The sequence below is a fragment of the Scylla paramamosain genome, chromosome 19 (genome assembly GCF_035594125.1).
Source record: "Scylla paramamosain isolate STU-SP2022 chromosome 19, ASM3559412v1, whole genome shotgun sequence".
Taxonomy (NCBI): Eukaryota; Metazoa; Arthropoda; class Malacostraca; order Decapoda; family Portunidae; genus Scylla; species Scylla paramamosain.
This window is the reverse complement of record NC_087169.1, coordinates 22,343,642-22,371,141: the sequence shown is the minus strand read 5'-3', so window position 1 is coordinate 22,371,141 and position 27,500 is coordinate 22,343,642. Positions and strand designations below refer to the sequence as shown.

General features: G+C 43.4%; 3 protein-coding genes across 3 annotated transcripts in view; 2 read left to right on the top strand and 1 right to left on the bottom strand.

Moving 5' to 3' along the window:
• LOC135109502 (solute carrier family 25 member 32-like) overlaps positions 1-19,070 on the top strand; it is a gene marked incomplete at its 5' end in the record, with an annotated part of 29,587 nt that extends 10,517 nt beyond the window's left edge. Inside the window, 7 exon segments of the mRNA XM_064020882.1 lie at positions 9,308-9,401; positions 9,403-9,446; positions 10,150-10,249; positions 10,251-10,274; positions 10,852-10,969; positions 13,011-13,176; positions 18,649-19,070. Of these exon segments, the coding sequence (XP_063876952.1) occupies positions 9,308-9,401; positions 9,403-9,446; positions 10,150-10,249; positions 10,251-10,274; positions 10,852-10,969; positions 13,011-13,176; positions 18,649-18,808 (706 nt within the window).
• On the bottom strand, positions 18,434-23,829 carry LOC135109927 (nuclear receptor coactivator 2-like). Its single transcript, XM_064021832.1, has 2 exons — positions 23,264-23,829; positions 18,434-21,012 (listed from the first exon to the last, which is right to left on the bottom strand). The coding sequence occupies exon 2, from the start codon at positions 19,986-19,988 to the stop codon at positions 19,248-19,250; it is 741 nt and encodes a 246-aa protein (XP_063877902.1). The 5' UTR covers positions 19,989-21,012; positions 23,264-23,829; the 3' UTR covers positions 18,434-19,247.
• Positions 23,830-24,501: 672 nt separating this feature from the next.
• The window catches only part of LOC135109928 (E3 ubiquitin-protein ligase RNF181-like), a 3,198-nt gene continuing 199 nt past the window's right edge, over positions 24,502-27,500 (top strand). The window contains exons 1-4 of the mRNA XM_064021833.1: positions 24,502-24,622; positions 25,624-25,759; positions 26,155-26,263; positions 26,781-26,965. Of these exons, the coding sequence (XP_063877903.1) occupies positions 25,652-25,759; positions 26,155-26,263; positions 26,781-26,965 (402 nt within the window). The 5' untranslated portion in view covers positions 24,502-24,622; positions 25,624-25,651. The remainder of the gene's footprint in view (positions 24,623-25,623; positions 25,760-26,154; positions 26,264-26,780; positions 26,966-27,500) is intronic.

Sequence of the window (27,500 nt, the reverse complement as noted above, 5' to 3'; positions counted from 1 at the left end):
TTACGTGTACTACTACTACTACTACTACTACTACTACTACTACTACTACTACCAATATTACTCGTCACTACTTAAAGCTCCATACTACTACTACTACTACTACCATCACTATTATCATTGTTTTTGTTGTTGTCACCACTATCACCACAACCAGCAAAACCAAAACAGCTTCAACAACAACAACAACAACGACAAGGCCAGCCAGTCATACGTTGGTGTGGATGGAGGAGGCAGAAGATGTGGGGGGTGAAGGTGGGGGGGTGCTGGCTTTACATTATGAGGGGTTGGGGGGTGATTTAAGGGGAGGGGGGGGTGGGAGGTGTTGGAGGCACGGCCCAACACACCTCCTGATGTGACCAACCAGCGTGCGAGGAGGCTGTGACGTGATGGGGTGGCTTGAGAGAGAGAGAGAGAGAGAGAGAGAGAGAGAGAGAGAGAGAGAGAGACGCCCTTAGAGAGGCTGAAGGTTACTCGTGGAGACCTACACACCACACACTACATACACACACAGGGGGGTTACAGGGAGCGTGGGCACATACGTACCCTGTTACACACACACACACACACACACACACACACACACCACATATTTATACAGACGTGTGGATGTATTTTGTTATGATTTTCTTGAAGGTCGTGTGTGTGTGTGTGTGTGTGTGTGTGTGTGTGTGTGTGTGTGTGTGGCATACGTGCGGTCAGCTGGGTCTACTACGTGTCTGCACACACACACACACACATTTTTTTTTCCTACTTCGTGTAAGTTTGCTGTTTCTCTCTCTCTCTCTCTCTCTCTCTCTCTCCTCTCTCTCTCTCTCCTCTCTCTCTCTCTCTCTCTCTCTCTCTCTCTCTCTCTCTCTCTCTCTCTCTCTCACATGAATAAATCAACTTCATTTCATTTCATTAATTTCCTTCACCCCCCCAGCCTCACACTTTCCATCTATCTTTCCTTCCTTCCTTCCATCCATCCAACCTCACACATAATTCTCACCTTCCACCTTTCCTTCCATCCACCTCTATCTACTCCATCTCCCTGATTCATCCAGTCACACCCTATACCTCTATTTCTTCCTCTCTTACCATCTCAGTACATTTCCTCTATCCATCTACCCATCCACTGTATTCGTGATCTATTTATATCCATCATCACCTCACCGATCTTTCCTCCATCTATCATTTCATCTATAGCATTCATAATCTGTGGACTTTTTCCCCTCATATATTCTTTCTACATAAACCCATCTATCTATCTATCTATATATATCTCTGACCATTCACTGCATTCTTAACCTGTTTCTATATCTGTCTCTGTCACTATCCAGCCTCTCTCCACCTTACGTATAGCAACAGACCCCACTGACCACGCCACACTCCCTGGACCTCGTACTTCATACCCCCCCCCCGCCCTTCCTGCCTTGGGTATAATCACACCACACTCTTATTTAATCTGTATTGTTATTAGTGGAAGGTGGAAAGCGTTATAGGTGAGAGTATGTGTATTTAAAGTGGTTTGTGTGTACGTTTGTCATGCGAAAAATTGAGTTTGACGTTTTATTAAGCAACACACAAAAAATATAATTAATTAACTACCCACAGTTCACACTACCCACACGTCATAACATTACCAGCGACAACAACAACTTAAATAAATTGATAACCCACACTTCCACCCCTGTGTCTCCTCGTACAAAACATGATAACACTATCTACAAGTATCTACTCTTTCTGTCTTACGCAAACTGCGCAAGTAAACAGAGGAGAGACAGGGGGAGGGATTACTGCGCGTGGCACAAGAGTGACGGACGTGTGTGTGTGTGTGTGTGTGTGTGTGTGTGTGTCCCAGCGTCCTTCAAACCTCTTCCCCCAAAAAAACATCCTTCATTGACTTCTGCGTTTTGTTTGGGTGCAAGAGAGAGAGAGAGAGAGAGAGAGAGAGAGAGAGAGAGAGAGAGAGAGAGAGAGAGACGACACGACACGACACTGAACAAATTCTTAACTCCAAAGAATTAGTCAAAACACACTAATTTATTACAAGATAATGTAAAAAGGCTAGTTCAGTTATTCTTATTGTTGATTTTAATAATATTTGTCTTCTCCCTCTATTAACTAAACAAGGAAGCCGCTAATAATTCAGTTTGCTATTATTAAAACCTTTTGTATACCTCTTCCTCCTTCTCCTCCTTTTAAAAACATTCCTTCGCTAAAATTTTCAGTCTAGCTTAACTTCCTAATCTTCTTTCCCGTTTCTGGTCTCGTGTTTCTTTGTACCCCGTCTGCTGCGTGGCGTGTGTTGGCCTGCTCGTGCGTATCTCGGTGTCTATCAGTACCTCTTGTCTATCACTTCCCCTGCGAGTTATTTTCCCTTCCCCTGTTCATCTCTCGTCCGTCTGTCTGGCTGCTCTCGCTAACGTGTGTGTGTGTGTGTGTGTGTGTGTGACAGTAGGTAGAGTTATTGAGGTGCATACTGTCACACACACACACACACACACATACACACTATAGATGCCATTGGCTCCACGTGGGGATGCACACATGCTCACGCACAGGACACACGGACAGACACACCTCAAGCCACACCGCCTCCCACGTGGGTCACATGCTCAGAGACACGCGCGCAACCGACCCCCCCCCCCCCAAAAAAAAAAAAAAAAAAATACTGCGGATTTCACGTGGCTAACACACACACACACACACACACACACACACACACACATACACACACACGTGGGAACAGGAATGGTATCCACAGCGCAGTACATTTGAGATAGACCGGTTCCTCCTCCTCCTCCTCCTCTCTTCTCTTCTCTTCTCTTCTCTTAATCAGACAAATAAAAAAATTATTTTCTCTTTCTTTCCCTTTCTGTTCTTCAGCTTCCATTTCTTCTTCCTCCTCCTCTTCCTTTAACGAAAGAAGCAAGCAATGACTGGATTTGGTTACTCTTACGAGAACCTTTTCTTCTTCTTCTTCTTCTTCCTCCCATAACCAAACAAGGAAGGAATGACTGGAAGATTTCATTACTATTTTAAAAACATTTTGCCCTCCTCCTCACCTTCATCTTTCTTTCCTAACCAGACAAGCATGCTGTGATTTAATGTGGTTACTATTATTAAAACCCTTTGTCCCTCCTCCTCCTCCTCCTCCTCCTCCTCCTCCTCCCTCCTCCTCCTCCAAGCACCGAAGGGCCTTGATCGTGTTGTCGTGTTGTTGAAAAGGCGGAGGAAGCAGCCGTGGTGACAATAATATTTTGTTTTTTATATTGTGTCTTCGCGCGTTCCTCTGTGTGTGTGTGTGTGTGTGTGTGTGTGTGTGTGTATTTGCTCTTGCATCATTCTCTCTCTCTCTCTCTCTCTCTCTCTCTCTCTCTCTCTCGTCTCTCTCTCTCTCTCTCTCACTCACTCAAAAACATATCTTGACCCCAATATTTTTTTCTGTTTCCGCTTATAGAACCTTTTTTTTCCCAATCTTTTCCCTGGTGGCATACCTTGTTCTTATCTTCATCCTTGAAAAAAAAAAATACAAGCCTTGATATCAGAGTAACCCGCCTCCGCCTCGTCAAGGGTGTGGGAGGTCATCACTGCATATCAGCACCAGAATTAGAGCACCTAACATTCCCAGAGAGGCGCCAAGCAGAAATAGAGCGTGCGATGGAAGAGTACCCGAGTTTTATTAGATTATGGAAGCAAAATCTCGCGTTTCTTTAGTGTTTTATCTGATAAGGACTGTTTCCAGTGGCCACAGGGAGGGTGGGTCAGGTTTTCAAGGGTATTTTTCATGCAAGTGGTAAAGCCTGTGAATAGCCTGTTTTTGTTATGTAAGGATAAAAGTTTCGTTTCATTTTTCAGCCTCATCTCGCCAGCCGATTATAAGTCAGGTTCCTGGGAGTATAAACTATTATTTGAAGCAAGAAATCGCGTCTGAATAGCCTGGTTTTGTTATGACAGGATAAAATTTCGTTTCATTTCAGCCTCATCTCGCCAGCTGCTTCGATTATAAGTCAGGTTCCTGGAGTATAAACTATTATTTGAAGCAAGAAAACGCGTCTGAATAGCCTGGTTTTGTTATGACAGGATAAAATGTCGTTTCATTCAATGCTTCATCTCGTCAGCTGCATCCAATGGCCATAAATATTATAAGTCAGGTACCCAGGAGTATTTTTCTTGGTGGTACGTAATTCTTTGTTGACGTTATCACTGGAAGCAGGAAAAAAATCGCCTGAAAACTCAGTAGATGACATGAACTAAATGTGGTATTCAGTGCTGTATCTCACGAGGGCTGCATCCAAAGGTCACTGAGATGATAACACGGGCTCCCAAGGGGGTTTCCTATTTATAGTACGGGATCAAAAAAAAAAATGCTAGAATAAGGAAAACCGTTTGAAAACCCTGGTATTTTTTAACTTCAGGAGGTAAGACCCCGAAATGTATGTAGTCATGTGAAAAAAAAAAAATGCAACGTATTCTTTCTTTCTTTCTTTCTTTCTTTCTTTCTTTCTTTCTTTCTTTCTTAACGACGCACGTACTTTTGTTGAATTGCCTCGTGATCCCAGGAAAAAAAATAATAAAGTTTGGCTTTGTGTTTGACCGTGTTTATTTGTTTGTGGGCGCTTCGTTACAGAAATATCTTTGGGGGGGTTTGTCAGATTTTGTTTGATTATCCCCTTGGTTCTGTTTCTCGTAATATTCCAGCTTCTCTCCATTTTTTCCATTGCTTATTTGTTTGTCTGTTCTCTTCGTAGCATCCCAGCCTCTTATCTCATTTTTTTTTTCAGTATGTTTATTTTTATAACATTCCAGCCTCTTATCTCAAAATTTCACTATTTGTTTTTTTCTGTTCTCTTTTTAGCATTTTAGCGTCTTATCACAGTTTTTTTTCACTGCATCTTTGTTTGTCTTCTATTCTTAAAATTCCAGCCTCGTATCTTAAAATTTCAGTTATTTTTTTTTTTCGTTATCTTCTTAGCATTCCAGCCTCTTAATACAATTTTTTTTTTCCACTGCATCTTTATCTTCTATTCTTAATATTTCAGCCTCTTATCTCAATTTTTCACTGACTATAGTGGAAATTTCTGTGGTGTGATGGTGGTGCGGGAGTTTCAAGATTGTTATCGTCTTCCTACTGATAGCTTATTGATGATTCTGTTTTAACTGGTTGAAATAAAACGTCACTGAGAATCCGAGTAATTAATTTGTTTATTTTATTTATCTAATGTTGCAGGTAGACATTTATCGACTTGTTTAATTAATGTTTTGTATTAGAGTAGTTGCATATCTATTTGTCTATTTTATTAATACATCTTTTGTTCTATATAGTAGTAGTCTCTCTCTCTCTCTCTCTCTCTCTCTCTCTCTCTCTCTCTCTCTCTCTCTCTCTCTCTCTCTCTCTCTCTCTCTCTCTCTCTCTCTCAAAGGTTACAAGGGCATCGTTATTGTTTAAGTTGCCAAAGCACCTCATTTGTCTTATCTTTATAAAACATAACCTCTTAAAAATCGTGCATCTATTAATATCTCTATCTATCCTTTATTTGTTACCATGGCTTACCGCTTCCCTGACACCCTCTATGTATTTCTCCTTCTGTCTATCCTTCAGAGCATATCCTATATCCATCCATCCTGTCTGTACCAGTTAACATGCCTTATCCCTTCCGTAAAGCCACACTTCCTCTTATTTTTTTTTTTTTCTATTACGAATTTGCCCTCTCTATTTTACAATCCACTCAGCTAACCCCCAAAATGTACTCTTTATTTATCCACTAATAGCTTTCCATCTATCCACTCGTCCACCCTGCAACTGTTACCACGGCCTGTGTATTCCCTGAACCCCACCGTGTCTTATCTTTTTTACGAATATACCGTCTCATTATATTATTATAGAGGGCAATAGTACAGAGAGGGCAAGTTCCTGCAGAGCTAAGAATAGACAGCCAATCAGCGCGCGAGGAGTGTGGGCCGAGCCTTGCATTGCCTTGACGACAGCCAATAGGCGCGCGTCTTCTGTTTGTGTCCGTCTGCCTGTGTGTCTTGTGGGGTTTGGGAGGGTAGGGTGTGTTGGTGGCTGGCGGGGGGGTACTCTCTCTCTCTCTCTCTCTCTCTCTCTCTCTCTCTCTCTCTCTCTCTCTCTCTCTCTCCTCTCTCTCTCTCTCTCTCTCTCTCTCTCTCTCTCTCTCAGTTCTGCATATTGTCTTTTCTTCGTTATCTTCATTTTTATTATTCTTATCTTTATTCTCTTTACCACCACTACTACTACTACTACCACCACCACCACCACCACCACCACCACCCCATCCTCCTCTTCCTCTTCCTTCTCCTCCCGACCAGTAACCTTCCTCTGTTTTATGACATGCAAGCAGTTTCTAAGCGGGTCCCTGTGCTTTATTCTATTCATACACACGTATCTTCAGAGCTTTCAAGAAGACACCTTTATGATAACTTATCTTCTGTTGTACTCTTTTGGTTTATCAAGTTTATATTTTATTGTCTTGATGTCATATCATCGTAGGTAAGATGAGAGAAGAAAAGTAATACGGTGAATTAAGAAGCTTTAAAATTAGGTAAGGTTAGGTGTATAGACAAAAGAAGGTTACGAGTGAAGGAGAGAGCGAGATAATAGGTTAGGAATGGAATTTGAAAAGGTTAAATGGGATGAGAAGAGATGTAAGGTTAGGAATGGTGTGATAAAAAGGAAGGGGGGTGTTAGTTTGAGGGGAGAGGAAGATGAGAGGGAAGGAAAGGGTAGTTAGGAAAATAATGTAGTAGGGAGATGAAGATTAGAGGGAAGGAAATGGTAAGGTTAGGAATGAAAATTGCTCTAAAGGTTACTTTGAGGGAGAGGAGGTGAGAGGACAGTAGAATCGATGAGAGAGAGAGAGAGAGAGAGAGAGAGAGAGAGAGAGAGAGCGGGGGCTGTTACCAAGCAGGGTATACCTCACCTTACTGTAATCTCTCTCTCTCTCTCTCTCTCTCTCTCTCTCTCTCTCTCTCTCTCTCTCTCTCTCTCTCTCTCTCTCTCTCTCAAGGATGGGCCGATAAACAGGCCTTGCGCGTAACCTTAAACACTCATAGAAGCCTTAAAAAAATACGTAATAATTCGTATATGCCTAAATGTTGAAACGCCCAGGCCGCTTCTAGTTTGAGCCTATAGATGTTAGAAAGTGGAGCCTTGACTTTTTTTTTAGTTGGAAAAAAATAAATGTTACGATGTTTTTAGACCACCTTGGCATAAGTAGTAGTAGTGGTTGTAGTGGTGGTGGTGGTGGTGGTGACAGTATCTTTACAATCCTAACTGGCTTTATTGTAAGTTATTTTGGCCTTCAAGAGTGCCTTCATAACCCCAGTAGTAGTAGTAGTAGTAGTAGTAGTAGTAGTAGTAGTAGTAGTAGTAGTAGCAGCAGCAGCAGCAGCAGCAGCAGCAGCAATAATATCATATCTCTATAATCTTAACAGTTTTAATGCAAATTCAAGAGAGAGAGAGAGAGAGAGAGAGAGAGAGAGAGAGAGAGAGAGAGAGAGAGAGAACTAAAACATACCAAAACAAACCAAAATTCTCAGGTATTCAAAATACCATCACAAATATCAAACTATCCCAGGTTACGTGACAGGATTCTTGTATAAGCTGAACTTTGGCACGGTGTTAGAGTAAGGGGGAGGAGATAGGGAGAGGGGGGAGAGGAAGAGAGAGGGGTAGGGGAGAAAGGTAGGGAGAGAGAATGGCGGGGGGTGTTGGGAGAGCTAGTTGGCTTGGCAGTAACATCACGTGAGGTGTTCTTTTTTATTAAACTACCTCACGCGCTTAGAGGTGACCCAGAGAGAGAGAGAGAGAGAGAGAGAGAGAGAGAGAGAGAGAGAGAGAGAGGGTAAAGAAAGGTGTGTGAAAAGAAGTGGTCTGGTCAAGAAACAGAAAGAGAGCGAGCGAAAGATGAGCTGTATTGTGCAAGGAATTGTGTGCGTATATCTATTACCTTCTTAGAAAGAGAGAGAGAGAGAGAGAGAGAGAGAGAGAGAGAGAGAGAGAGAGAGAGAGAGAGAGAGAGAGAGAGAGAGAGAGAGATGCGTGCAACTTTACTTTATAGAGACAAAAAGAAAAGATAAAAATGATAGGAGGAGACAAGACCCCGCTGAAACTTGGCAAGCCTGAATGACTGCCGGCCTCTCCCTCTCTCTCTCACTTCGTCTCCCAGTTACGCAATGACAGTTAATCTTACATAACTCTTATACCCACACGTGTGTACCTCTCTGCTCGTGTGTATGGGTGCACAAGGACTCTTAAATAACTGTAGATGCTCTGTAGCCTTTGTATTGCTTGTAGAATTGGTGTTAGCTTTTGTGATCGGTGAGCAGGGAGGTAAACGGTCAGGATGTTATCGTATTGGAGTTTGTAATGCAAGTTTAGTGGTTCGTCTCTCTCTCTCTCTCTCTCTCTCTCTCTCTCTCTCTCTCTCTCTCTCTCTCTCTCTCTCTCTCTCATATTTTCCCTTGATATCTCGTTTTATAATTACACCCACTAGTTTTCCTCTGGTGTGTGTGTGTGTGTGTGTGTGTGTGTAGTTCAGAGTCCACAGTTCAAAGTCCAGATTATTTCATGGGCGTGTGCATTATGAAGGTTGTCTGTCTGTCTGCCTGCCTGCCTGCCTATCACAGTTCACAAAGCCAGGTTATCTGTATGTGTTGTGGGGGAGGTGGCGATGTGAGGTTTGGATATTCAAATAGTGATTATTTTCTGGCATTTCAATACATATACAGCCTTGAGATGTGTGTGTGTGTGTGTGTGTGTGTAATCAGTTTTATCATTGCTTGTTGGGAAATTGTTGCAATGTCAGTTTAATCAACATAAATTTTCACTATCACTTTTTGTATAGTGTTTGTGTTATAGGAAAGTTACCTAGTCAATTTTGTGTTTTTAGTTTATTATTATTATTATTATTATTATTGTTTTTTACCATTCCTGTCTAATGTAGGTTATATTCCACAGTCTAGCTTATGTCCATCTCTAACACTATTTTTCTGTTTACAGTCTGCCTCACTTCTTTCAGTCTAGTCTATCTCCCTCATTCTGGTCTTTCTGTCTCCTTTTTATGTACCACCTTTGTATTGTCCTTCTAACCCTCATCTCTCCTCATATTCCTGATACAGTTCTTTAGCTTAATCTCCTTCAGTCTAGCCCCCTCTGTCATTCCCACACCTGCCTACCACCTCACAACACCATGTGACTAGAGGCATTAAAAGAAAATATATTTGCAACCCACACACTTCTGCAGCTTCTCCATCCATCATCTTTATTCCCCCCCTCCTAAATACATTTTCTCTCCTCCCACAGTTACAACACCATCAAGTCATGGCTTCAGGGCGGCAACTCCAAGGTGCACCTGGGGCCAGGCCTGCACATGGTGGCCGCGGCAGAGGCTGGCGTTGCTCACCCTCGTCATGACCAACCCCATATGGGTCGTCAAAACCAGGTAGGGTTCTTGTATCTGTCTTTAGTAATTTGTTGTGCTTGTTTTGTGTGATGTAGTGATGGTGGTGGCGGTGGTGGTTTTGTATAAATGGGTTGTTTCTCATTTATTTCACCTTTATTTTTGTCTGTCAGTGGTGTTTGTGTCTTGTTTGTTAGATTAAGTTGTCTGTATAATGTAGCACAGGTAGTATTGGTTTTCCTTATGTCAGATAAATTTGTCTGTTCATTTCTGCATTCCCTGAGTCACTCATTGTCTCTGAAGTGTGTGGCCAGGGGAGAAGGATTTCCACATCACCATTTCCTGTCCTAACTTTCCCAGTATTCCAGCACCTGGCCTGTCACCGCCTCTTTCACTCCTGCTCTCCTTTACCTTGTCCTTTCACCTTCCAGCTGGCCTTCCTCTCTCTCCCAGCCTCATTACAACTTTCATTTTCTCTCATACACCCTTTATTTATTCCTACTTGTTGTATTGTTCAGTATAATTGTTATTTTGATTTGGTGAAGGTAACATAAACATTATTGTGGGATATCAAGTTCATATGTTTTGTTTATACTTGAGTATATTTTAAGCACATATATATGCATATCTGAATTCACGAGGCTTCTCATGCATAAACACCACATTGAAAGGCAAATTCATATGTTTTATTTAAGTATTCGACTCAACGAAGCTAAACAAACAACTTCTTCTGCCCCTCCTTCAGGTTGTGCCTCCAGTACACCGAAGGTGCCAGTGCTGGTGCCGCGGCAAGTGCCACACACTACAATGGCATGGTGGACGCGCTCGTTAAGACCTACAAGTTACGAGGGAGTGCGTGGTCTGTACAAGGTGAGGCTCCAGTGACCTGCTTGTTGTTTGTCTCTCTCTCTGTCTCTCTCCTGCTGGGGGTTGGGGGAGGTGAGTCGTCTCTGTTCCTGGGGAGTTTTTGTGGTTTCCCCTTGCTTTCCTGGGTTGGTTGTAAGGTTTTCTTTTCTGGTTCTTGTTTTCCTGTTTTTTTTTTTTCCTGGTTTCTTTCTCTATTCTACATACTTTTCTTCTTTTTCCTTCATGTCATTCTTGTTTTCCTTTTGTTTATTCTTCTTACGGTTTGATTTCCTTACTTTTATCCTTATTTCTTTAATCATTTAGTCATGCACTTTATTTATCTTCCTTTTTTATGATACAAACTTGTGCCTTCCTACTATCAACACTCCTACAACCATCACCACTTATCACACACACACACACACACACACACACACACACACACACACACACACACACACACACAACACACACACACACACACACACACACACACACACAACACACACACACACATGGAATCTTACACCACAATACACATTACCATTACACCTGAATCCTTAGTGAATGCAAGAACTGACCATTTGTTCCCGTTCTGCAGGGTTTTGTGCCCGGGGTATTTGGAGTGAGTCACGGGGCGCTGCAGTTCATGGCGTACGAAGAGATGAAGGTGCAGTACAACCGATACCGCAGTCTTCCCATTGATTCTAAGCTGGTGAGTGTTTTGAGCTTTTTATCATTATTCATTTATTTTATTATGATTTTTTTTTTTATTGTGTTATTTTTTTTTGTGGGTTTATTTTGCTGTTTGGTTCTTTATTTTCTGTTTCACTTCTTTATTTGACTTTTTTTCTTTATATATTTCCTTGTACAGTGCATTTAAGAGCCTTACTCTTTGCACAAACCTCATTTTCTCGTCACTACACAGCATTTCTCCCTTCTACAGTACATTCTACAAACTTTTTTCTCCTCCCATAACCTCAATTTATCACATTAAAACATATAGCTTCAAATCTCTCCTTCTCTCCTCTCCCTCTATCTTCTCATCTCCTCCTCCTCATCCTCTAACGTCACAGCCGACCTTTGTCCTTTCTGGTGCGTCAGAGAGCTGATCTGCTTGCACAAGTGGCTGTGAGGTTGGTCTGAATAGTAAAAGGCTGCAGAACAGACTGACTGGCACCAGGGAGTCTGTTAGGGTTTCTTGGGGGGTGGATACATTGCCTCTGTCCTCTTTTACCTTCTCATGTTGCTTCTCTGACCAGTGTGTGTGTGTGTGTGTGTGTGTGTGTGTGTGTGTGTGTGTGTGTGTGTGTGTGTGTGTGTGTGTGTGTCTTTGGTTTTGTCTATTACTGTGGGCTTGCTTAAATTTCTCTCTCTCTCTCTCTCTCTCTCTCTCTCTCTCTCTCTCTCTCTCTCTCTCTCTCTCTCTCTCTCTCTCTCTCTCTCTCTCTCTCTCTCTCTCTCTCTCTCTCTCTCTCTCTCTCTCTCTCTACCATTATAGCTCTTGGTTACTCCACCACCACCACCACTACGATACATCTCTTTAAAAAATGTACTACTTTCCAATGTGTAGTCCTGTAAAATATGCATAAATATCTTAACAGCACTCACTGATAAGGTTTTTCCAGTGCTCATGTTATCTGTTGCCTTCGCCACTCATCCTCTTCTGCATAACTCTTCATGCATGTGATGTGTCTTGGTACTAATGCACTGGTTTCTGTTGTGAGTGAATCTATACAGGCTTCCAATTTGTCACGTTTCCCCTTCCCTCCTCGCCTGTAGTGAGCGTGGATGGTTGTCACAAGTTGTAACTGGTTCTCGTAGACTGGCAGGTGAATAGGACAGACTCAGTGATCAGGTTGATATAGACAGAATGTGTTGATGGGGATGATGGTGGAAATAGGCAGGTGCGTGTTCCTGATGCCTTCTTACAGCTTTTCTTTATGTAAATGTGTGTTCAGTTAATAGTAGAAATAATAACTATACCTATTTTTACATTCTTAACCTTTTAACTACCCTTTTCTTCATTTTTTCCCTTTATTCACAGCTATGGAAAAAGAGTAAGGTGCAACAAAGAGGTCAAAGTATCTACAGTAAAATCCCTCTCATCCGGCATTCAAGTATCCGGCACATTTTTCCCCGAGCCTTAATATCAATAAAAAATCAATGTGTATTCATAAAATCAATTAAAATTCCCGCACGAGGCATACTTTGTCCCCTCGCCACCAGAGCACACTGCTTCGCACTACCCGCGGGCCCACTGCACTGTGTTTACTCAGTGACTCAGTCCCGCGTGTGCACTGTTTATCACCTGATGCCTTCATCATGCCTAAAGTTGTAGAAAAGAGGAAGCATGTTGTGCTTACACTTAAGCAGAAGGTAGACATTTGTCGACGATTAGAGAGAGGTGAAAGCAGACAGCAACTAATGGCGGAATATGGTGTGGGCTCATCAACTATTTTATGACATTAAATCCCAAACGAAAAAGTTGCGGGATTACATGAAAGCCACCGACACCCCAAAGGCAGCGGAAAATCGTCACACACTGCAGTATCATCGTGGTGAAATGATGGACAAAGTGTTATACGAGTGGTTCAGCTTGAAAAGATCAGAAGGACATAATTTCACTTCTATTCAAGTATCCGGCAACTGTCAAGTATCCAGCATGTTGGCGGTCCCGTTGATGCTGGGATAAGAGGGATTTTACTGTAGTATTTGGTTAGTGAAGGTCAGCTGAACACAAAACATACTATTAGCCAGCATTTCCTTTGTTCACAGACCATGGTGGAGTAACCTCGCCTTCTGCCTCACTGTCCAAGCTGTTCGCGGCTGTCACCACGTACCCCTACCAGGTGCTGAGGGCGCGCATGCAGGACCAGCACGCACAATACGACAACCTAAGACACTGCATCAAAGAAACCTGGAGGTACGAGGGTCTGCAGGGCTTCTACCGTGGCCTGTCTCCTTACCTCCTCCACGTCATGCCCAATATTTGCCTTGTCTTCCTCATATACGAAACTGTCTCCGGGAGCAACAATTCCTGAGGGCCGCGTCATCGCCACACCTTCACCACCATGTCATTATCATTTAACTCACCCTGTCATTCTGCATCTTCATTTAGCACCTGACGTTTGTGACTTGTGTTTCCTCTCTTTTCTGGGTTCGAGATTGCATTGGCACCCCTGCGATATTGTGTTCTCCCCCTGAAATTCCCACAGTGTGTATGTCTGAGTGTTTGGTGTGGGAATAGTTTGTATATACACAGTCTATAGAGGAGTTGACGTGAGGCGAGGTGGAGTAAAGCTTAAGTTATTTTGCCGCTGGATTTGGCGATGCTAAGGTTCGGTTGGTGTTCCCTGGTCAGTACCATCACAGCCCATGGTCTCTCTGTCCCTCGGCTGTGGTAAAGTGTTGGGGTTTTTCTTCCATTGAGGTCTTTCAGTACTTATTCGTACTAGCAGAGGGAGGAGTGGTATCAGTTAAGTGGAATTATGAAGAAAAAAGATAGATTACTGTTTCTTTCTCCCATGGTTGTAGAGGAGAGAGTGGAGTCAATTGAATGAACTAGCAAGAATTAAATATCAGTAACTATTTCTTCCTCTCTTATCTTGGTTTTGGAAGAGGAGAAAGTGGATTAACTGAACGAACTAAGAATTAAAATCACCTACCGTTTCTTTCTCCCTATTGTGGTTGTAACTAAGAATAAACATTGATAACCATTTCTCTCTCCTGTGATTATGGTTGTAGATAAATGACTCACACGATGCTCAGGCGCTCTTCCCCCCCCCCCCCCCGTACTCGCATGGGACGTGACGCAGTTGTAGTGTTGCTCAGAGTTGCATTATATTGCCGATGAATTTCACGTTCCAATATTTTAGAGGCTGCACCTTTGCCTGTAAGTAGTTACTGTGGCTGTCTGAGGCTGCCCCATCATCCCTCCTTGATATTCCAGTGGTAGAAGGAAGGAGTGGATACATGCATGCCCTTGTACTTGAAAACATTTGGCTTGAATCGAATACCCATGTGTTTTGACCCAACTAGGTGCTTAGCTTAGCCATGTCCCCCATATCCTTCCTGTGTTGTGTGTTTGATGGACTGAATAGATATACCCGTCCTGTCACTTACAGAAAGCACAGGACTTTATAAATGTTTTGCAGATATATATATAAAGGTGCAAGGGACTGAATATGCATACACTTGTCCTGTCTTATATTCACACACAACTTTTTTTAAATGTATTTCAGTTCCATACACATGTGGGAATGCAGTTAGGTGCTTGTCTAGTGGTGCATAGATACAGCCATCCTAAATAGTGCATATGAGGGACTTGTATACACACTGTCTTATACTCCCTTATATAATTCCATATAGAAAAGCCAAATAGCCATCATGAGGTGTGTGAGGGATGATGAGGGGTGTTGCAGAGGCCAGGCAGTGTAGCACCCAAGGCTGCAGGTCAGTCTTGCATGCCGCTAGCTATCCACGTCACTAGGAGTGTATCAAGTTGTCACGAAGGGAGGCGAGGAAGTGGGCCATTGTATAGAGCAAGTGTGTTGTCCATATATTCATTACCTCACTGTATAGCTGCACCAGTTCTCTTTGTCAGTGTATTGGTTTCTAGAAGGGAACACGTATTAGCTGTATGCCGTGTGAATGAGTGGTATGACGTATGTTTACGTATATATTCAGTTGGAGTGTCGTAGGCTAAGTCCCTTCTCCCGTTCTCCCATTTTCCCTCTTCCCATTCACGTAGCAGCTCAGAGGAAGGGAGGTGCAATGCGTCTCAATGCAATATGTGTCTAGGGTGTGTCTTTCTCTTCCCTTAGTGTTGTGATCAGTACTCCAACAATTCCTTAATATACAACATAGGACTGTATTCTGAAACACTTCTGTACCACACCTCCACTACTTTGCAAAAGGCTCCAGTTGAAGTTAGTGGTTTTCAAGAGTGTTTTTATGGTTTTAGTGACAGATTAACAAGATTTTCTACAATATTAACAGGAGAAAACAGTTTTGTGGAACCAGGCTAATCAACACTGGCCTTTGAAAATAGTCATGGCAAGGGAGAGAGAGAGCAAAGTGTTTATGAATGCAGGCCATAAAGTGGAGGAGGAGGACTTGTTCTGCCCTCTTGACACTGGAATGGTTCACTCCAGTCCCCAGCCCCTCTCTGCCTTATGTGCACCCTGCTGTCATGGGTTCTGGGCAAGTGGCAGCCTTGTCTTTGTACTGTTAAGTCTCCCTCTAGTCAGCGCTGTCCGCCCCCCCCAAAAGGCTGCATTGCCCACAGGCTGGTGTCCCCGGGCTGTGTTTTGCTATATCCCGTCAGCCACAGGCGGCACAAATTAAGCTAAGGTTAGCGAGTTAGTGCGTCTTACTCAAGGAAATGGCAACACTGCAGAAGACACGTAGCTGTAACATTATTATTATTATTATTATTATTATTATTATTATTATTATTATTATTATCATCATTTGTTGTTATGTGTTGTTGTCTGCAGATCATACATACATACATGCATATGTACTACTGGGAGAACTCTAACTTGATATAAGACTGAGCGATAAAAAAACGCTAAACTGTGTCTGTGTCTGTGTATGTCGCTTTCCTTTTCTCTTTTCTATGTCGTCAAAATAATTCACCAGTTTCCAGCGTTTTTTTTCTTGCATTTCTTATACCAAGTTAGAGTTTTTCCAGTAGTATCCACACGTTTCTCTAAGTTAAGGTTATTACTGATGCTCACGTTATTCATTGTCCCTCGCTGAGTCACGGGGTCTTGTGGCCGTACTCACGAGGGTGGTCAATTGAGGGTCATTAATTGGTTTGTTGAGGTTGGGAATTGCAGGCCGAGAGAGAGAGTGAAATTTCTATATTTTCCTACTGAGCGATCGTACATTTGTGTGTCATATTCTTTTGTTACTCTTAGTGTCAGGAGGAGGAGGTCCTTGTGAGGTGGAGACAGCTGCTGTGATATACTCATAATAGTTTTTCTTTATCTAAAAAAATCTTCCCTCATCAGTTCAGTTTTTGTCTAAAGAGAGATGGTGTGACTACAAAGTGAAGGGAGATAATGTTTATCGTATTTTTTGGTTCCACATTTATTCACAAGTGAGGGCATTTGTTGATTTATGTTCACAAGAGGAGGATATTTTTCTATGTCTCGCTGATAAAACACTTTCCCTGATGCGGTGGAGGCGTGGCCGAGGGAGTTGAGTAACACACCACGCTGTATTCCTCTTCCCCTCACTGCCTTCCCTCATTCCCAAGTCCTGATCTGCTAGGAATCAGTACACTGTCAGATTCTGTATGTTGTCGCTGGATCAGAGGACTGGAGGCTGAGAGGAGGGTGGAGGGAGGTGTAATGGAAGTGGAGTGCCATGTTACTTGACTCATGGCCGTGCCTGCACTGCCGAGGTGAGCTGTGGACGCAGCCGCCTGCCTCTCCTCCCTCTCACATACACACACGCATCACTCATTGTTAGGATGAGATTGATTGCAAACTGTCATCAATGCCACAAGTGAATTTTATAAGAAAAATATATAAACTTGACCGCAGTACCTTCGAGTTTTATTCATTCCTTGTCTCCTGCACAAGGGCCTCCAACTGAGGTAAGAACTCCTGCACACCTTGCCTCACCTGTAGCTAGCCACCCCTGCATTGCCACCCTAGGATGCTTCATAGCACACCTAATAGAGAGGAACTAATGCATCTTGTGTATATCCTCCAGTTGCTGGATTACTTTTATATTGCATGACATGACTTGGAGCTGTGTTATGTATGCAGTTTTCATATCTGCTTGTACTCCATGCATGTTCCCTATATCCTTTAGAGCCAGACTACTTTGTTAGGATATTCTATGTTTGTATGGCTCTGCATGAAACCATACAATTAGTTACACATATGTTGAGTAGTTTGTGTATCTCAAGTTTATGTCCCCGGTCTCTTAACACTATCATCTCTTATCTATATCCTTTAGAGCTTATATTTATCAAGTCTCTCATATATACTTGACTGCATGAAACTACGTTATTTATCCTTTAGTCGACCAGTATGTGCCTCAGTCTCCTCTCCTCAAGCAATGCAGTCTTGGCAACGGGGTCAGGGTAGATAAGAACTGTTAAGTCCTTGTTTTGTGGTGTCTGAAAGAGCTGAGTCTGGCTCCCGGAAATACCTTAGGTGCTCTGCTTACTTCTGTTTGCTGGCTGATGAATTAGTGCTGAGAGAGTGTAGTGAAAGTGGTTCCCTGGGCTGCTTCTACTGCTTGTTTGTAAGCTTTGGATCGTCTGTGTGGCCACAAAGAAGGCTAACTTTTCCTGGATACAAGACTACAAGAGTTCACAGCACAAAGTAAATCAGATATTGCAGAGATTACAGTCTTGGGTTATGGCTTACACTGGTTTCCTCCGTGTTGAAATTTTGGGATCAATTGCATGGGGGAGAGGGGAAGGCATAACTTTTTCCTGAAGCTGCTCTGGCACTGGCTACACTGAATGCAACTAAATGCAAGAGACAATCATTGCGAGAGAATACTGTAGTGGAAGGTGATGGTCTGAGTTCTCTTAAACTGGTTCTCAGTGGACACTTCAAGAAAGGGAATTGGGTCATCTCTCTTAAACTGGTTCTCAGTGGACACTTCAAGAAAGGGAATTGGGTCATCTCGGTGGGAAGCAGGAAGACTGATTATAAAACTACACGAACACAGTTAAATACTTCCTAAGTTATACGAGGCCACAGTTGGAATGAAGGATACAGTAACAAACTATTAGAGGAATATTAATCTTTTATGAATAAATTAACTGAAGTACCGTAAATACCATAGAATAAATACATAAATACCAACCCAGTATTGAATAAATTACAAACTTAATCGAAATAATTAATGAGAGGAATGTATTATATCTTTATTGCCTATCTAATCATAAATAACTACTATTTTTTTTCCTCGTCAGCACAGAATGTTACTATTATTTGTTTATTTTATCCATATTCTTTTTCTAATTTCGAATGTAGTTCTGTTTTAATGGCCAAGGTTTTCTACTTTGTTCTCAGTATATTTAGGTCCACTGGTTTCTTTACTTTCGTCATTAATGCTGTATTTCCATCCTCATTACAGTACTTTTCTTTCCTTATACTTTTCTTCATCCTCTTTACTTTCCTTTCTTTACCCTCCTCTTCATCCTATTTTTCTTTTTTCTTTTCCCGTACTTTTTTTATTCTCTTCACTTGCCATCCAACATCCTTTTCTTCATTCTCTTCACGTCTTCCTGCGCTTTTGTACTTTTCTTCCAGCATATGCTTTACTTTTCTTGCCTTATCCTCCTCTTCGTTCTCTTTACTCCATCTCAGTCTCGCGTCTTGCTACAGACTCTCACAGGCACTCCTCGTCTCTTTTACAGACTGAACCACATCGTCGGGTTCTATAGGGGACTGTCGCCCAACCTGATGCGTGTAGTGCCCGCCACAGCCATCACCTTCGTCGTGTACGAGAAGACCTCAGAGTTCTTATTCCAGTTCAGATCAGAGGACCAGACCGCCGCCAGTCCCGGACAGGACTAATCCGTCAGCCCCCCGCCTGAGGGCCCTGCGAGGCAGACTGAGGCGGGAAAGCAGATGGACGACTAGGCAGGCTTTACTTTCAGGAACGTCGGGGCCAGGCCCGTCCAGAACGAGGCCCGACAGACGCCAAAGATCATACATTTTAAGGTTACAACATTTTTTATCTTTCTTTCATGCTAATTGTTTCGTTACTTGTCATTTCTCGCCGCAGCTCATGTATGGTTCCAAGAACACCAGATAAACAGTGTACATAGCATCGTGACTTGTGTGTCAGTAACCTCATGTGCGTGGTGGCGGCTTCTCGGGCAGGGCGGCAGGGTGGCGTGGGCATGGCGGGCTGGCTTGTGGTCAGAGGTGGTGCGCGGCTGCTAGCAGGAGGCACTGCTGGGCCGTGATGACCCTGGCCTGGGAGGGCGGCGTCACTGGCTGGGCCGCGGCGTCACATATTTGCCTGATCAAGCGTAAAGAGTGCGGCGCAGGTCTGCGGAGGGTCTGCCGCAGAAGGGGCAGGAGGTGGCCGCGGGTTGCCTTCCTCCAGGGTCTGCAGCAGGGCGGGGTCCAGGGGCCTGTGCAGCTCCGCCTCCACCCGCGCGACGCCCGCCGCCAGCATCTCGGCGCGGTGGTGCCTCAGGAAGTCCAACACTGGGCTGCCTTCGCCTGGCGCGGCGCGGCGGCGGCGACCCAGCATGCCCGAAGGCAGGCAGAACCACCGGGCGTGATGAAGGCCGTGGTGAAGCCCAGCGCCAGCAGGCCTGACAGCAGCAGGGCACAGCCCGCCGCCCTCCACGCAGGCACTCAGGCCGCCCCCAGAAGACGAGGAACCGGCGTCAGCCTGGGGCAGCAAGGAGACGTCCGCGGTGGACTGGGGCGGGGAGGGAGGTTGGCCTGCAGGGATTGGGGGAGCAGGGGGTGCAACGTCATGAAAAGGGCCGTGCAGGGGCGGGACGTAGGGGATCTCGGTGGGGGTGGGATCCGTCTGCTGCTGCTGCTGGTTGTAGTGGTGCAGGATGCTGGCCAGGATCATCTCCTCGGTGGGCGCTGTCTGCTCCTCCTCCTCCTGTTGTTGTTGTTGTTGTTGTTGTTGTTGTTGTTGTTGCTGTTGCTGCTTGAGCCACTGCAGGTACTGACTGAGCGCCGCCAGCTGGGCGAGGGGAGGGCGTGGCGGCGCTGGGCGGCTCATCCTGAATCAGTTGGCTTCATTATGTGGCTCAGGTCTACTTCTGCTGGCATGGCGAGGGGGGGCAGAGGACCCCTCCACCTCCACGCTGGTGTCTGCAGGGGGCGCCGGTCCAGTCATGGGCTGAAAGGGGGGAAAGGTAGCGTGGGTGGGGCGGGGTAGGAAGCTGGGTTGGAGTAGAGGGAGAATGGGAGGGGCTGGGAGAGGGGTGGGCAGGGCTAGAAGAGGAGAGGGGTGGGCTAGCATGCTGGGCGGGACTGGAGGATGAGTGGGTGGAGCTGGAGCCAGAGTGGGGCGGATTAAGAGTCAGAATGGGCAGGTTGAAAATCAGAAGGAGCAGGACTGGGGGAAAGAGGGATCAAACCCACTGCTGCTGGCGGGGTAGTGTTGCTCGGAGGACGCACTTTGGACTCGTGGTGCGTGGCGGGCGGGGTGTGGAGGGGTGGCAGGGCGAGGGGCGAGACTGGGGGGTGACCGGCGGGCTTTGGGGCTTGGTCCGGGTCGAAGTACTGGTAGAACTCCGTCAGCGGTGTCCCTTGAGGATGACACTGCCATATCGTACACAGCTGACTGGTGCCTCGAGCTGTCAGCACCAAGGAAGGGCGTCTCGAACACCGTATCCTGCGCGTGGGCGGCGAGGACCTGAGCATCCTGGGTGGTGAGGATGTTAAGGATCTGCAGATTAGTTAGGATGTCTGCTAGATCCTTATGGGGGTGACGGAATATTAGACACTGAGGATTGGAAGGAGTACTTGGGAGGAGGATTAGGGGGCAGGGACGTAGGATCTGGCAAGGCCTTATCATTGATCCTCGTAGACAGCTCAGGGCGTGAAGGAATAGGACCCAAGAGCACTGAATTCCCGTAATTAGCTAAGGCGTTGTCATCCTCAAGAAAACGTCCCCACACTCCTTCTATTGCTCCTCCTGCTAGAGTTACCGCCACGCTTGCCAGGAAAAACAGCACCCACGCGCCCGCCATCATGTCGCGGCCACGCCTCCTCCCCTAAGGCGTGGGGGCTGCGAGGACCTGTAAAAGATGCTGAGTTAATCGAGTTTCACTGTTACAGAGAGAGAGAGAGAGAGAGAGAGCCCGTATTTTGAAACCCTCTACTTTCTCGCAACGACTGTTTTCAAAGGCCACCTAGATTATTACAATGCCCAGAACAAAACTCAACTGATACCATAAACTTTGAAAAAAAAAAATAAATATTTGCCACCCAGATTACAACTAAACTCAGACCGTAGATGTGATAGGTAAACTTAAAGCTTATATTTTCAAACATTGCTCTCTCTCCGCCACAGAGATACTTAGCTGGGTTCTCAAGCGTGTTTATCCTGTTCATGATGTGGAAAGCTTGTTAATCTGTCACTAGAATCTTAATACTTGAATAACCGTGTGTAACTTCAACTAGAGCCTTAGATAAGTAAAAAGAAAAAAAGTGAAGATAGTGTTTGTGATGACAGGAAGAAGGGAATTAAAATAAGAACGGAGAAGAAAAAGGAAAATGAGAGAGTTATTCTTATTTTTATTAGCTGTGAGGTATAGAAAGTGCAGGCATTTTCTCTCTCTCTCTCTCTCTCTCTCTCTCTCTCTCTCTCTCTCTCTCTCTCTCTCTCTCTCTCTCTCTCTCTCTCTCTCAAAAAAAAAAAAAAAAAAAAAAAAAAAAAAAAAACAATAAAACAGACACGGAGATAAATGACTTGAGACCCCCCAAGTGAAGGAGGAGGAGGAGGAAAAGGAAGAGGAGTTAAGGAGAGAAGGAGGAGGAGGAGAAGGCAGAGGAGATAAGGAGAGGAGGAGGTGGTGAAGGCAGTACGACAACGCCATGTAAAGGAGGTGGAGCCGGCAACGTAGGGCCATGGGACTATAGAGAAGCTGGCGGGCGTACGACTCACTATATCTTGTTTTGTTGTCTCTATATTACTTGTACCTTGTGTTTTTTTTTTTGTGGGTTTGTTAATTTTATTTTTGTTTGTTTGAAGTTTTAGTTTACGTTTGTTTGGTTTAGTTATTTATTTCGTTGTTTTCTTGATCTTAATCTAGTAGCCTAACCATTTGTGTAATATCTCCAAAAAAAAAAAAAAAAACCTATGGATAAATTTCATGCTTACATGGTCGCAAGATCAAGTAAGAGTATTTAAGTAATAAATATTCGCTGAAAGTCTTATCCGAATCTGAGTCTTAGTGTGGACACAGGACTACTTTTCTAGGCTATCCCTATCCAGAATAAAACGTACCATATCTCAAAAACCTATCCACAAAATTTAATGCCACTTTGCCACAAGATAGGCATTTAAGTAACATATATGTGGTGAAAATTTTACTTCAATCCGACCATCAGTGTAAAAATGGGAAGACAATTTACAGAAAGACCTTCGAGATTTCGCCGCGGTTAAAAACTCTACGGACTTTGCATTTCGCGTTTCACTTACTCTACGGGTAATGCCTGTCGCGTTTCACCAAGTCTTTCTAAAATGCTTCCCACTCTTCCCAATGTTGTATATTGTTGACAGAGGCTCTCTTAAGTGTTCCCAGAGTGCTTGAAAGTTGCCCAAGCGTTAAATAGTCAACCAGTAATTCTACCAGAGAGAGAGAGAGAGAGAGAGAGAGAGAGAGAGAGAGAGAGAGAGAGAGAGAGAGAGAGAGAGAGTTATATCATTCTCTTCCCCACTGTTAGGACACCTCGGGGATCATGGGGGTGGGAGGCGTCGGTGGAGGAGAGGACTGGGTCAGGAAAAACCTTGCGGAGGAGAAATTTGTGTGAAGAGCAGTTATTTTCACCCGGGGTGCTCTCTCTCTCTCTCTCTCTCTCTCTCTCTCTCTCTCTCTCTCTCTCTCTCTCTCTCTCTCTCTCTCTCTCTCTTTCTCTTTGTTTTTTCAGTTTTTCTTTTTCCTGCCTTTCTTTTTCTACTTCCTTTCCCTCCCTCCTTTCCCTTCCTTAATTTCTTCTTTTTCCTTACTTCCTTCTTTCCTTCCTTACAATATTTTCTTATCACAACTCCAACAACAACAACAACAACAAACAAACAAACAAACAAACAAACAAACAAACAAATAGACAAGCAAACACTGAAAACGTTTCCTTCACAAACGTATGCCACGAAACATTTGCTTTACAGTCCCTTTCCTTCGAAAACGTTTGCTTGGTAAATTTAACTTCAAAACAAAATAAGACACAAACAAACAAACAACACAAAGCAATAATCTTAGCTTAGAAATAACCAAAACACACGAAAACAAACAAACAAACAAAATAACAAACCAAAAGCACACTTACTTAGGGCACTGGAGTTGAACAAGTAAACCGAAGTCAGCGTCAGAGCCAGGTGAGCTGAGACAGAGAAGGAAAGAGAGAGAGAGAGATTCAAAGTACGTGTGTGTGAGAGAGTATACCCCTATCAGAGGCTGGGTTGTGACACACTGAAGCTTCTAACCTAACCCGTGTAGTGTGTACCAGTTAGATGACCACTGGGAGGTACTGGGAGAGACTGGGAGGGACCGGGGCGGATGGGAGGGGCTTGGAGGCACAGGGAGGCGCTGGATAGTGGTGGAGGAGAGCCTGGAGGGTATTGAGGGAGGAGAAAAGATGAGGTTACTGGTAGGGAGGGAGGAGGAAGATGCGAGATTGTAAGGGGAGGAGGTGGAGAGGACTGGATGCTGTAAAGAGGGTGGAGGAAAAGAGGAGGAGGAGAGGTTACGAAGAGAGAAAGTGTAGCAGAAGATGCGAGTAGAGAAAGAGAAAGAAGAGAAGTTAAAGATAGAGAAAGGATAGAAGAAGAGCGTTTACAAAGATAGTGAAGAAAATAGAAGATTATTTTTTTTAACAGAGAGAGGGATAAGAAGGGAGAAATGGAGAGAAAAGAAAGATAACAAATAGAGAGAAAGAGAACATGAGAGATAAAGCGTGGAAGAAGTAGAGATAAAAAGATATATATAGATGATATAAAAGAACATAAAGCGTGATCAATAGAAAAGATGCAAGTCATCTTGTAAATATTCTCTCTCTCTCTCTCTCTCTCTCTCTCTCTCTCTCTCTCTCTCTCTCTCTCTCTCTCTCTCTCTCTCTCTCTCTCTCTCTCTCTCTCTCTCTCTCTTATTTTTTACACTTAAGATAGAAATCAACCTAAAGAAAGCAAAATAAGACATTCTTAACGTAACAGCGTTGAAAAATAACGGTAATTGAAAAAAACAAGAAAAAGAAGAGAGAGAGAAAAAAAAGTCTTCAGAAATTATAATACAGCCACCAATTGCGTAACTTCTTTTACTGGATCCATAAATCTTCTCTTTGGTCTTCCTTTTTTTGCCTCCTGCTGGATACCATTGGCCAATTTCATTTTCACACACGCCTCATACCAAACAGCCGAAAAAATACAGTTTCAGCCGAAAAAAAGTATCCAAAAAGGAAAGTAATATAATTTTAATTACATATAAAACAAATAATAAAAATAACTAGAACCAGTTAAACAGAAAATCACTTCAAAACACGAGATAAATAAACCGAATACGCATTCCTCCGAAATAAACCAAATCTTGCACCATCTTTTACTTAAGAATCAGCTGATCAGACTGGCCCTTTAAAAAATCCAAAATATCGCCTGTTTTCATCTATCTGGGCTTCTTACAATCAACTTAACAGGTAACACGGACACATAGCAAACTGTACTTTAATTAAACATGCAAATTTGTCGTTAAATAAGGCAGAAGAGTTAAAAATAGAGGTTTATAATACTACACAGTGACAGTGCAGGTTTTAAAATGCTAGTTTCTTATGTTTTTTAATGTTTTAGGTCGTGAAATGTATAGGGTGTCTGACTTTAAGGTGTTTTTATTATTTTTTTCTTGATGTTTTGATTTGTAATGGATTGTGTGGTCTTAAATATGAGGGTTTTCGTGCATATAAGTGTGTTAGTAATGGAATCTGGTAAAATACACTTTTTTTATTTATTTATTTATTTTTTTGTATGTATCTTTGTATGTTAGTAATTGAGTCTGATACAAATACACCCTTTTTTCATATATACTGATGTTTTAAGTCATGGAGTCAGAAGCAGAAGACACACACACACTTTTCCATGTATTTTGATGAGATGATTTGTGAGTAAGAAGGAAATACACATCTGGCATGTATTTTGCTGTGTTGCCAATGAACCTTCTCTCATTCCAGCCAGTTATAGTTTCAACCTTCAGCCAACCACATCTAACCTTTTTCTCTCATTCCAAGCTGTAACATTCCAACCAGTTATAGTATCACCCTTCAGACAAACACACCTAACCTCTCCTTTCATTCCAGGCTGTAACATTCCAACCAGTGTTAGTTTCAACCTTCAGCCAACCACATCTAACCTTTTTCTCTCATTCCAAGCTGTAACATTCCAACCAGTTATAGTATCACCCTTCAGACAAACACACCTAACCTCTTCTTTCATTCCAGGCTGTAACATTCCAACCAGTGTTAGTTTCAACCTTCAGACAACCACATCTAACCTCTTCTCTCATTCCTCAAACATTCCTACCAATTATAGTTTCATCCTTCAAACAAACACAGTTAATCTCTTCTCTCATTCCAGACTGTAATATTCAACCAATTTTAGTTTCAGCCTTCAGACGAGTACAGCTAACCCTTCCCTTTCATTCCAGGACAAGACAGGACAAGACAAGAACAAAAATGGCATCCTATTTTGATGAGCACAACTGTCAGCCTCTCGGTCCAGGCCAGACACCAGACCACTTCCTGCACCTGGCACGCCTCCTCCTGCACACGGGATACTGGCAGGTGGGTTGGCAGTCTCGGAGTAAGATGTGGATAAGATTTGTGGAGAGTTTTTTTGGGGGGATAAATTAGTGTTTTTATTCAAAGTATAGGTTTGGTTAGGTTAGGTTTAGATGCTGGAAGGTACGTACATAGGTTTGTTAATGTGTCTGAGTGAGTGAGTCTGAATGAGTGAGTGAGATGAGTGAGATTTGTGAATAATATTGATATAACATCTCTTCTTTAAAATCTTCAGCTGGACTCCAATAAAAAAATGATGATAATGATAACATGTGCATTTATAACACCTCTAATACCACCTCCCTTATTCACGATCTTTACGAAGACTCAAACAAAATAATACTAATGATGATGATACATGTTGTTATGAGTCCTCTAATACCTCCTCCCTTCTTCAGGACCTTCAGCTGGAGTTCTCGCACCTGTCGGGATTGGGAGAGAGGCCGCCCCCACCTGCCTCCAAGGATGTGGTGGAAAACTTACCCACAGTCACAGGGCACAAGAAGGGTGAGGCAGCAGGAGGTGTGGAGAGAGAGAGAGAGAGAGAGAGAGAGAGAGAGAGAGTCTTTGCATCAGTACTCAGAAGAAAAAGGCAAAATAAACTCAACATAACTAGCTAACCAGTCAGCACTCAACATAAAAAGCACCAATTAAACTCACTTAATTAAAAAGAAAATTTATGATAATAACAGTAACAAGTAAATATATTAAAAAAAAACAAAATTACAGGCTCGGAAATATGTAAACTAACACTCAATCATTTCTTTCCAGATACATTCAGAGCTAAAAAACACTGAATAAACTTACTTACCCTTCACCTGCTAACCAACCCATCTCTCCTTTGCATCCACACTCAAGATAAAAACACCAAAAAATAAATTCACATAACTTACTAACCAATCCATCTCTTCTTTGCTTCCACACGCACAAAACACACACACACACACACACACACACACATACCAAGTCTCCAAGCACACCAGAGAACCAGAGAAGTACATACCAAACCCACACTTATTCACAGGAACCCAGTGTGCCATATGCCTGAAGGAGTGGCTGCAGGAGGAGGAAGGGAGACAACTGCCCTGTTCTCACACCTTCCACTCAACCTGCATTCTCCCCTGGCTGGCCAACACTAACTCCTGCCCAATGTGTCGCCATGAGCTGCCCACAGATGATGAGGATTATGAGGAGATGAGACGACAAAAGGTAAGTGGTGGAGGGAGGCAGAGAGAGAGAGAGAGAGAGAGGTTAAGATAGAGAGTTACAGAGAGGAAGGATAAGGTAGAGGGAGAGAGATGAGGTGATAAAGTTAAGACAGAAAAAGAGTTACGAAGGGACAGAAAGTAAGATAAAGAGAGAGAGAGAGAGAGAGAGAGAGAGAGAGAGAGAGAGAGAGAGAGAGAGAGAGAGAGAGAGAGAGAGAGAGAGTTTTACATTTGTTACTATAATGTTGTAAAGTGAAAAAAATGAATATGATGAATAAGACACACACACACACACACACACACACACACACACACACACACACACACACACACACACACACACACACACACACACACACACACACACACACACACACACACCATTCTATGTACGTATTTCTTTTCATCTCTTCTTCTTCTGAGTGAATGAATGAATAATCTTATGTATTACCTTTATGATATTAACTCTCTCTCTCTCTCTCTCTCTCTCTCTCTCTCTCTCTCTCTCTCTCTCTCTCTCTCTCTCTCTCTCTCTC

What these genes read in the sequence shown, in the direction of transcription:
- LOC135109927 (XM_064021832.1), bottom strand. Translation starts at nt 19,988, where the DNA reads ATGAGCCGCCCAGCGCCGCCACGCCCTCCCCTCGCCCAGCTGGCGGCG.